Below are 11,896 nucleotides of genomic sequence, written 5' to 3' on the forward strand. Positions count from 1 at the left end.
GGCAAGACCCGCCCGCGGCGGATGCGGCCTGTCGGCTCCGTACCAGACCAATCGGCAGGGCCCACCAGTCGGCGGGCCCCAGCAGTCGGCGGAGAAGCCGGAGGTTGGAGGCACTGACGGCTGGGGCCGCGCCCAGTCGAATTACCATTGTACCCCTGAAGGGTAGGCCTATATAAACCCCCCAGAGCACCCATGCAAAGGGTTGGATCCCAGTAGTTCTATACCACACCAGATAGAGGGAGAGAGCTAGCCTTGCCCTCTCCCACCACCAGACCCAGCTCAAGGAGCAACCATGTAAACACTTGACCATAGTGATCATGCGGAGACCCTGCAGAGCAGCAGTAGGGGTGTTATCTCCCCGGAGAGCCCCGAAGCTGGGTAAGATTCGCCGGCGTGCATGTCTTCGCCTCATCTTGTTTCCAGGCACCGGCGACGTTCTACTCGCCCCCATCATAATAAGCCATCCGTTGGCATATGTCGCACCCAACCCCCGACAGCGTCACTGGCGTGCCTGCCGCCACCGTGGACCAATTCGTCACCTCGCACTACTTGAGCCCCTGCATCACTTGCAGCTGGGAGATGCCACCGCCCCCTGGGCTGCCTCCTCACCTGGTAAAAAAATACCGCAACATCACCTTTATTGCAAAAACAATCACAAGAAGACTTCTGTTGTAAAAAAATCCACAACAAGTCCTCTGTTGCAAAAAAATATTATTGCAAAACATTTCTGTAACAAGATCTTTGTTGCAAAAAAAATCTGCAACAAGACCTTTGTTGCAATAATGAAGACGTCAATCAGTTGCACGATCCGCTAGATCTGACGCCTCGCAACCGGTCCGATCTTTTAGAAAGATCGATCGGTGGACGCGTAGCACGCCCCAACCTTTTTCTCTCAAATTTATGAACTTTTTTCGTATCCGTCAATTTTTTTTTTCAAATTCACAAACTTTCTTTTCATGATTTTTTCTCCAAATTCATGAACTTTGTAAAATTCTTGCACTCTTTTATCTTTCATGAACATTTTTTTAATTTCATGAAGGTTTTGAAATTCATGAACTTTTTTCAAATTCATGAACTTTTCAGAAGTCATGATTTGTTTTTTTCCATGAACGTTTATTAAGGGTTGGTTTTTTTCAAAATTATGAGCATTTTTTTCTTCATGAACTTTTTTCAAATTCCTGAACTTTTATTTATCAAATTCTTGAAAAAATCAAATTCACAATTTTTTAATTTTAAAAGCCAACATTCAACAAGTAAAATGGTTTGTTGTCAAGGTCAACCGAGCAATCAGATGAACAGACTGAGCATGCGATCGGAGCGAGCGTTGTGCTTTAATGGGCTGGCCTATGTGACCATGCGTATAGGCGCCAATAAGTTTAACCGGCGCTTAAGGCGCCGTGTAGGAGCTCTCTGGACCTTCTAGCGATTTCAAGGAAAATCAGGAAACTTGAGATGGGATGGGAACGCGTCACCTAGTGTGTTTTTAGCTGCTGTCACATGTCGCGCTCCAGGCGCTTTCTCTGGATATTTTTTTATTTTTCGTAATGCGTTTTCAACTTTTATATGTTTGTTTTTTTAAAAAATTGGCTTTTCGTAGGTTTTGGACCCTTTCTTTTTTTTTGGAAAATACGCAATTTTCTTCTTTAGCGATAGGCGCGGATTTACTTCTCGTTGAGACACGGATTTGCTTTCGCGAGAGACACTCAAAAAAGGAAAAAAATACATTATCTTTTTTATTTCTTTCGTGAGAGGCATGACCATGCCTCTCGAAAAAGGAAAAAAAACCTCTCGCGAGCCTCCGCGTCTCTCATGAAAGAAAAAAAATGCATTTTTCTTCTTTTTTTCTACCACAAGAGGCACTTATTTACTTCTTGTGAATGCACGAATTTGCTTTCACGAGGCACGGCGTGTCTCTGTGAAATTGAAAAAAAAACATCTTTTTTTCTTTCGTGAGAGGTACGGATTTACTTCTCGTGGAGACACGGATTTGCTTATCCGAGAGGCATGACCGTGCCTCTCGCAAAAGAAAAAAACGTGTTTTCTTTTTTTCCTTCCTTAGGAGGCACAAATTTACTTCTCGTGGAAGCACGTATTTGCTTCCGCGAAAGACACGATTATGAAAAAAATGTGCTCCCACTTCTCGTGGAAAAAACATGCTCCCACTTTGATTTTTTTTATTAAAAATTAGTTCTTCGCGGTGTTTTGGCTCCTAGGTGCATATGCACTCATTGTCTAAATACACATTTTGAAAAGTTAAAAAATTCAGAAAAAAATCCCACGGATATATCCGGACATTCTATGTGCATGCACAAAGTTTCGGTGAAAAATGATGTTTTTTGTGGCTTGTGTAAAAAAGATAAAGAAATGCAAAATGAATAGTTGTAATGAAGCATCATAAATTGTCTTTTTACACAAGCCACAAAAAACCTCGTTTTTCACCGAAAACTTTGTGCACGCACATAGAATGTCCGGATATACACGCGGGATTTTTGTTAGAAAATTTTCAACTTTTCAAAATGTGTATTTAGACAATGGGTGCATATGCACCTGGGAGCCATTGCCAATTTCCGAAAACTTATCAATATGAGATCTAGTTTTGATGATCTCGAGCGAGGAATCCAATGGTAAAAACGTTCAAGACATGAACATGCGGTTTGAGAGATAAAATATTTTAAATAAATGAACGTACGAAAAAAGAAAACTCCATGGTAGCGACAAATGGCGCACATACAATGTGACACTTGTCACAACCCGGAAAGGTACAAGTGACCTTTGCAAAGAGTACTATTTTTCTTTCATGGGAATATATATTTTAAAATTCTTAAATCGAATCAATTAAGAACTAAATCAAATTCACATAACTTTATTATAAAACTGAAACAATGCTTTCATCGTCTGCTAAAAATTTAGCAATAAAAACTGGAGGTGCATCCACCATTTGCACACCCCCACTCAGTTAGCTCATGAGCAACAACATTAGACTCTCTGTTACAATGCTCAAGGTAACCTCCCCGAGCTCTCCCAGTAACTTTCTGCGATCATCTAAAACTGGAGCCCATCGTAGCCCTTTCAGCAACATCTTTGACCCTTCTCTAGTTCAGGCCCTATTAGCGTGTTGACGACCACTTCCAAGTTTCTGTTCCACCCAATTGCTCAACTTGCACGCGCGCAAATCAGCATCCGATCCAACCAAAAAGAAACGAGGCTCTCTACACATGTGGTGACTATACAAAGTTGCCACGCAGCGCAGGGCGTCCGTCTTCGCGGACAAACAATTTCTTCCCACGACGAAGCAGTTGACTGCTCTGATCCCTCTCCCATGGCTGGGCTTGGGGACGCCCACGCTCGCTTCCTCCTGGCATGCCTCGCCGCCTCGATCCTGTTGACGTCGCGGGCGCAGCCGACCACGCCGACGGAGGTCAAGGTGGGGTTCATCGTCGACGCCGGCTCGCCAGTCGGCAAGATCGCCACCACCACAATCCCCATGGCCCTGGAAGACTTCTACGCCGCCTACCCCAACTCCTCCGTCCGGGTTCGGATCCTGCAGCACGACTCCGGCGGAGACGTCGTCGCCGCCGCGTCCGCCGGTATGGACCGACAACGCTTCTGAATTCTGATCCTCTCCACGCTCCACGCACCAGAGCGTTTCCGCGGTCGTTGTTCTGACGCCGCGTGTTCTTGCCTTGCTGCGTGCGTGCAGCGCTGCAGCTGATGACGGTCCAGGGAGCGCGCGCCATCCTCGGCCCGCAGTCGTCCGTCGAGTCGGCCTTCGTCGCCGGCCTCGCCACGCAGGCGCAGCTCCCCGTCGTGTCCTTCTCGGCCACCAGCCCGTCGGTGTCGCCTGCCACGGCGGCGTTCTTCGCCCGGGCCGCGCTGAGCGACGCGTCGCAGGCCGACGCCATCGCCGCGCTCGCCACGCACTTCGGCTGGCGCCGCGTCGTGCCCATCTACCAGGACGACGACTACGGCGCCGCCTTCGTGCCCTTCCTCGTGGACGCCCTCACCGCCGAGCGCACCGAGGTCCCCTACCGCTGCGCGCTCCCGGCCGCGGCGACCCACGACGCCATCGCCGCGGCGCTGCTACGCATGCAGTCGGAGCAAACGCGCGTCTTCGTGCTGCACACGCGCCCCGGGCTCGCGAAGAACGTGTTCGCCGCCGCCGTGGACACCGGCATGATGGCCGAGGGCTACGTGTGGGTCATCACCGACGGGCTCACGGGCCTCCTCGGCTCCGTCGACCCGCCGCAGGGCGTCATCGGGCTGACGCCCCACGTGCCACACACGACGCGGCTGCGCGACGTCAAGAAACGATGGGCGCACCGGTACATGCGCGACCACCGGGACGCCGAGCCGGCGCAAGCCGTGATGGGCTGCTACGCTCTGTGGGCGTACGACGCCGCGTGGGCCGTCGCGTCCGCGGCAGAGCGGCTCAGCCCCGGCGACTTATCGTCGCCGCCGGGGCTGGTAGGCGGCAAGGGCGGCCCCACCGACATCGCCGGGCTCGGCAAGTCAAGATCGGGCCCCAGCTTCCTCCGAGCTATCAACGATACGAAATTCGACGGCCTCGGAGGAAAGTTCGAGCTCGTCAACGGCGAGCTCGCCGTGCCGGCGTTCCAGGTGGTGAACATCATGGACAGCGGAAGAGAGAGGATCATCGGGTTCTGGTCGGCCCGGCACGGGCTGAGCCGGCAGGTGGACAGCGGATCCAACGAGTCGAGCGGCGAGCTCCGGCCGGTGATCTGGCCGGGAGATTCGACGGTCCGGCCGACGGGGTGGGTGCAGCCGACGAGCGCGCGGAAGCTGCGGGTGGCGGTGCCGGGGAACGTGTCGGACAGCTACAAGCCGATCGTGCGGCTGGAGGTGGATCCGGCGACGAACCAGACGACGGCGAGCGGGTTCGTGATCGAGGTGTTCGAGGCGGCGGTGCGGCTGCTGCCCTACGCGCTGCCGTTCGAGTACGTCAAGGCGGCGTCCATGCCCTACGACGACCTTGTACAAGCCGTTGGCAATGGGGTTAGTCGCACTCCTTAATCATCACATGTTTTTTAAGTTCTGCAAGTAGTACTACTACTATAGTCGTTCTTAAGCAGCACATCACTTCAATTAACCACCATTTTCTATCCTGACGTGATGATATGCAAGTTACACGTTACGTAAAATAAAATTTGGATCACTGCTCCATGCTGGTTCCAACTATTTTAGTGTACCAAACATAAACGTATATCATGCACAGATATGCTAGTACTTATAAGTGTCAAGATATTAGCAAGGGTCAACTTGATAACAAGAGTACTGTTTTCGCCGTTGGTGTTCTTTCCGATCTCAATGCATTTCACCGCTCCACCGGAAATTTCATCTGCCCCTACCATACTCCAGCTTGGTAATTTCCACCGCCTGTCCAGGGTTGAGCCCTGGATTTGACTATCCTTTTTGTGAGAGAAAAATAGGTGTGTGGGCCAGCATAGACTAGACTACACACCATGCAGTACATGTGTGGTTGGGACGAGAGTTTTTGGACATACCTTGTTCAAGTTTCTTTGGTGAATATTTTGACTTGAATAATATTCCTAGCCATTAAGCCAGTTGACCGTTTTGTTTTTGCTGAGTTAGGCCAGTTGACCATTGAATGCCAATATACCATTGCTGTCAAGGTTTCCTGTTCCCTTTGAAAACGTCGGTGTTATCAAGTTGTTGGTTAACATCCATATCCATGGACCGGAGACATGTCAATCTATATATACTTCCTCCATTTTAGAATATAAAGTGTATTGATTTTCATGCAAGTCAAACTTGTGTATGTTTGATCAAGATTACCCTCTCCGTCCAATAATGTAAGGGAGTATAAAATTAAGTATCGTATTTACAATATAAAATCATAAATTATGAAAAAAAAATTTGTGATGGATCTAATGTACAAATTTGATATTGTAAATATTGATATTTTTTCTAAAAACTTGATCCAAACATTCACATGTTTGACTTTTAAAAAACCCGGATATACCTTTTGAAACTGAGGGAGTATAAGCCAAAGAAGTAATAGGCTGTCAGTCCTCTTATGTATATGGATTCATTATATATTTTATTATTTTCTATCTTACTACTCCAATTCAAAATAAGGGTCGTAGTTTGAACTAAGATTAGTTCAACCTTAGTTTAAAATTATGACATTTATTATGAATCGGAGAGAATAGTATTTATTAGATACCTACGCGGTAAAAACAATGTGCTCATTCATTCATTAGATAACTCACAATGACTTTCTTGACAAACAATGTGTCGATTTAGTGTACTCCCTCCAATCCATATTACTTCTATTAAAGTTGTACTAAAGCAGCAACAAGTAATATGAATTGGAGCAAGTACTATATTGTTTGTATATATGCTTTTTGTACGTAAAATGGGAATATTGCAAAAGCAAAGGTCTATAATGCCGGTTTTAAAACATTGCAACACATATTAGAGGGTGCTTGGATACGTTTTAGTCCCATGACTAAAAGTAGTGGGACTAAAACTTGCTAGCCTCATTCATGCTTGGATCCAAATACTAAAGAGACTAAAACCAAGTTAATGAGCATTTATTATCCTCCAAACCCTCCAATCCAGAACTCTCCTGTGTTAAAGGAGAGGACTTAAATAAGGAGAGAGAGGACTAATCCACATTTTAGTAGGGTACCCCTGACTAAAAAAATTTAGTCTCAAGACTAGTTTTAGCCCCTCTTTAGTCAGGGGTGCTTGAAACTTTAACCTCTTAAAGAGACTATTTTTAGTCAGACTAAAATAAGTTCATTGGATCCAAGCACCCTCTTAGAAAAACTAGTGCATGCTAGAGCATTTATTACCGGTGCCTCATGATCTAGTGCATGAAACCTAAACAACCTTTCACCCTTGTTAACTCGTACTCCTTCTATATCAAAATATAAGCTGTTTGTTGATACAAATGGAGTCTAAAAATAGGTCTTATATTTTGGTACAAGTGAATATTTGGTATGCAAGTTGTTGCTAAAGGGTGCTCTTTTCTTTTATAGAGAATGATAAAAAGGTACTCTCTCTCCTTTATAGAAAAGAAAACATATCAGCAATAGCTTAAACTTTCAATTTGGGTAGTTTTAAGTCGCCTGATGACGGCTTTGTGATTTATGAGATGGAGAGAATTTAGATTAGGTGGCTAGCACTCCCTTAAATTTTGTAGCAACAATCCTACATCTATGTAAAAGCTACTTAAACCTACGTAATCTTTTTTAGTTTCAAAAGAACCTACGTAATATTTTTAACTACTTTGCTTCTCCCCCTGATTTTCAAGAGGGGGTGAGCCCTTCCATCCCCATCGAATTAATCCCTTGTTTCCACGTCCTTTTTTACGTTAAAACCATAGGTTAGTTTTACATGGGTGTAACATTACTCATTTTGTAGTACCACATCTGTAGTTTGGAACCTAGCAAGGCATGATGTGTGCCCTGCTAACGTGAGCCCAGTATGTCACGATTGACGACATCACATCCCACACTTCCACGTCGTCTCAGAAGATTGGGATCTGCACTGGAATCTGTAGTCGTGTACCCACGCGCAGTGGGTGGCCGCGGCTGCTTGTTTTGGGAATCGAATCCTGCTCGGGTGATCTCCTCTGGCGGTAAGCGATTAAGCAACTGATGATGATTATGTACTCTGCTTAAATTAGCAACAACTCGTTGCAGTTTTGTATAGTAGCACGAGAGGTCCTTGTCATCCTACTAGGCCACTAGGAATATATAGGACCCTGCTTGGCTGGTCCGGGTTCCATTTAGCGTAGAAAAAGTCGTGCATGTGTGAAACATGTATGCACTCTTTTCCTTCTGTTTTTGTTTGGATTTGGAGGAGGTGACACGCCAAGGTCGACCGCTACCGTCGCCGAAAACGATGGGCGACCACGCCCAACATGCATTGGATATAACTATAAAATAAGAAGATGAGATCTAGCACTACAGAAGAAGGATCATCCCGAAGAGATCGTGTAAATTCGCTTCCGACATGAGTCGAACACCGGTCAATATATAAGGCTGATTGTAATATAAAGTATCATATACTAATATCATGCATATGATACTACCTCTCTAAGACTAGTTATAGTGGGAGTAACTTAGATAATAACATAACGCATTTCGAGAAATTTTTGCTGATGTGACATGTAGTTAATGAGAAGTGCTAACATAATATGTTACTGTAACATACCGCTTCCCAAGATAAGATGAGTCTACAAGCCATTAAATGAAGCCACATATGACACTACTAGTATGTTACTTTTTTTAGGGATACTAGTATGTTACTTTGCACTATGAAGGTGGTAACTTAGAATAGTGTCATATGCATGGCACTAGTACAAGTTACTCCCCACTATAATCAGCCTATCATATGTTAGTATCATGTAGTTCTCTATTGATTGCCTTGTATGACATAAAGTAGTATAGCATTTATTATGATACGGTATTATAATATGATACTCCACCATCTCTTTCTTCATTTAATGCTATGACATCTTATCAAAATTGCCTAGTTGGCATGCATGATACTAGATACTCCCTCCATTCCAAAATATAGTGTGCCCGCGCTTCCCGAGGTCCAACTTTAACCATAAATTTAACTAACAGGACCAACTGCGGCGGGAGAAAAAATTATATAATTGAAAACTTCTTTTGAATACGAATTCACTGATATAATTTTTGCTCCCGCCGCAATCGGTTTTGATAGTTAAATTTACGGTCAAAGTTGAAGCACGGGGATAAAGGAAGCATTACATTGTAGAATGGAGGGAGTATGATAGTACCATTACGACCAGCCTAAGGATGCACCACTATCACCTTGCCATTGGGCTGCTGCCCAGTTCTCAAGATGCATGGATAACTCATATCGGCTGCATTGCCGGGCGTATTGGTCGTATCGGTCGCTGTTTTTAGGCTAAACAAATGACTCGGATGCTGGATGTTTTAATATGAACTGCATACCATATCATTATCAATTATCAAAGCTATATTTGTTGTGAATAAGAGGCCTTTCAGATTATGTGTAGACCCATCAATTTTCACATTACATGCCAAAGATTTCTTTCAATTGAGCAAATTTTTGATCAATTAATCAGCCTCGTCGACCCGTCCTTTTCTGCAGACGTTCGATGCGGCGGTGGCGGACATCACCATGACGGCGAACCGGTCGAACCACGTGGACTTCACGCTGCCTTACGCGGCGACGGCCATTGCCATGTTGGTGCGGGTGCGCGACCAGCGGAGCAACAAGCGGACGTGGGTCTTCCTCAAGCCGCTCCGCTACGACCTCTGGCTCGTCAGCGCCGCCTTCTTCCTCTTCACCGGCTTCGTGGTCTGGGCCATCGAGCACCGCGCCAACCTCGAGTTCCGCGGGCCGGCCTCCTACCAGGTCGGCACGCTCCTCTACTTCGGCTTCTCCACCCTCGTCTTCGCCCACAGGGAGACGCTCAAGAGCAACCTCTCCAGGTTCGTGGTGCTCGTGTGGGTCTTCGTGGTGCTCATCCTGCAGTCCAGCTACACGGCGAGCCTCACGTCCATGCTCACGGTGCCGCAGCTGGAGCCGGCCGTGGCCGACTACCGCGAGCTGCAGCGGGGCACGGAGATGGTCGGGGTCATGAACAACTCCTTCGTGCTCAGGGCCATGATGGCGTCGGGTTTCCCGCAGGGAAGGCTCGTGCGGTACCCGAACTCGCAGACCATCCATGAGTGCCTGCTCAACGGCACCATTGGCGCCGTCGTAAATGAGACGCCCTACCTCAGGATCTTCCTCAAGACCTACCGCGACAACTTCACCATGACGGGACCGCTCAACAAGACCGGCGGGTTCGGGTTCGCGTTCCCCAAGGGGTCGCCGTACGTGACGGACCTGTCGCAGGCCATCCTAAAGCTCACCGAAAGCGATGAGATGAACATGATCGAGCGTAAGTGGTTCGGCGACCCCAACGACGATGGTGCTACGCAGGATAGCGGGCCGTTCACGTCCAACAGCCTCAGCTTTAACAGCTTCTGGGGTCTGTTCCTCATCACCGGCGCCACCTCGCTCCTCTGCTGCGTCGTCCACCTCGCCACCTTTGTCGCGGCCAACCGACGGGAGCTCCCGCCGCACTTGTCCTGGAAGGACTGGCTCTCGAGTTTGTTCAAGCTCTTCGACGACAAGGACCCCTCGTCGCACACCTTCAGGGTCAAGGACGACGGCAGCATCGTGTCTGTCCGGAACGACACGGTTGCCTCCCCTCTTGCCGCGCAGAGTGAACTCGGCAGCCCACTCAGCGCGCCGTACACGAGCGAGTGGTCGGGGACGGCAAGCCCAGCAACCGGTGAGATCGAGCTGGCCGCCGGTGGACAGGAGGGGGATGAGGTGGCTCCCAATCCTGTCAACTCTGGAGAGAATGGCAGAGGCCAGTAGCTGATCAACTGCCGTTCGATCTCCGACTTATTTCTCTTCGTAGCGAACCGATGATTAATGATTGTTCCGAGGGAATTGCCATGGTGATGAAGAGATTGATGGCAGTGAGTAGTTGGGGAATTAGTGTACATTGTAGTAGAAAGGAAGAAGAAAGACAATCGCAACTGTAAATTGTATGTAAAAACCGTGCAAGGGAAGAAAGGAAGAAGAAAGAGGTGTAATTCCTCGGGATAAAAATGCTTCGAAAGAGTTGTAATTTCTTGGGATAAAAAAGGAAGAAGAAAGACGTACATTTTTTTACTGTATAATTGATCAATTTTTCACTCTACTAGTTTTCTTGGCTAAAAAAAAATCCTCTACTAGTTGCAATATAAAAGAAGAAATGCCACACCAGATAGTACATGCTAGTTTTCCAATGGCTCCCTGGCCGTCATGTTGCAATGTTGCAGTTACATGTCCCAGGACATCACATTGCAGTTTTGTCAAAGTAGTCTCGTCTTTTAAACCTCATGAAACATTTCCTTTGAGTAAATATCATGATGGTGCCAACTAAACCTAGCCTCCCGGGCCACTGGTATATGGCACGAACCGGAACCTCTCGCCGCCCTGCTTCACACCATTGTCGGTACTAGCACTCCACTAAGCGCCACGCGCGCCACTGGCCTAGGACTCGCAGGTCCAAACCACAGGTGAAAGAGCCTCGTCGTCGCCATTGGTCGTACAGGCTTTACCTTTTTTTTTTCAATCGGGCTCACACCCCTTTCCATTAATTTTGCAATCAACGGAAATACATCAGTCTGTAGTAACCAAGTCTGTTAAAGTATCAGGCTAACCATTTCATTAAGGAAAACCAGACCTAGAGATAAGACCGACTGCAAAAGCTAAATGAGACTGAAAGGGGGGAGCGAGCTGGTGCATCATCAGGAAACCCACCGCATGATGACTCTCGAGCGAGCCATTCGTCATGGGGCGAAAACCTGATGACACAAACAAGCCACAACCCAAATAAAAACATCTGTTCCCAGGAAGAGACTATCTGACTATCTCAAAACGACTAGCCAAAACACGACCATGAGACAAATATCCAGCGGGCATCAAACCCCAATGGATCATAAGGCTTAAAAGGAGACCCAAGCAGCAGATCCAGCTAGCCAATCTGGATCCCATCCCTGTCATCCAAGAGAAGCCTGTCGCGAGTGAAGGGCCTGTCCGCCAGCGTAGCAGCCACGTGAGCGAACCTCTTCACTCCAGCTTGGAATTTTGCCTTGTCTTCAGCTTTAAGCAACCCTGCCCAATACAACATAAACGAGCAGGCAGTGAAAACAGCCTTCAGGGGAGTGCGAGCTACATATTTATCAAAGGTAACTTTGTTGCGGAGACACCAGATACCCCAACATATTGCCGCAATAATCATCATATAGAATTGATTTCCTCCTGGAAAGAACCTATAGAACCAGGCAAAACTTTGCCAAAGCGA

The 11,896-nt window shown here is 47.3% G+C and overlaps 1 protein-coding gene across 1 annotated transcript; it reads left to right on the plus strand.

The window, feature by feature from the left end:
• The first annotated feature begins 3,162 nt into the window (after positions 1-3,162).
• LOC125543471 (glutamate receptor 2.8-like) lies at positions 3,163-10,719 on the plus strand. Its single transcript, XM_048706837.1, has 3 exons — positions 3,163-3,587; positions 3,701-5,013; positions 9,136-10,719. The coding sequence occupies exons 1-3, from the start codon at positions 3,320-3,322 to the stop codon at positions 10,417-10,419; spliced, it is 2,865 nt and encodes a 954-aa protein (XP_048562794.1). The 5' UTR covers positions 3,163-3,319; the 3' UTR covers positions 10,420-10,719.
• Positions 10,720-11,896: the final 1,177 nt, after the last annotated feature.

The sequence above is a fragment of the Triticum urartu genome, chromosome 3 (assembly GCF_003073215.2).
Source record: "Triticum urartu cultivar G1812 chromosome 3, Tu2.1, whole genome shotgun sequence".
In the NCBI taxonomy this organism is placed as follows: Eukaryota; Viridiplantae; Streptophyta; class Magnoliopsida; order Poales; family Poaceae; genus Triticum; species Triticum urartu.

Bases quoted from the DNA above. Each gene is read 5' to 3' on its own strand.
- LOC125543471 (XM_048706837.1), top strand. From the start codon at position 3,320: ATGGCTGGGCTTGGGGACGCCCACGCTCGCTTCCTCCTGGCATGCCTC. The intron at 3,588-3,700 runs GTATGGACCGAC...GCGTGCGTGCAG, and splicing joins CGTCGCCGCCGCGTCCGCCG to CGCTGCAGCTGATGACGGTC. The intron at 5,014-9,135 runs GTTAGTCGCACT...CCTTTTCTGCAG, and splicing joins TACAAGCCGTTGGCAATGGG to ACGTTCGATGCGGCGGTGGC.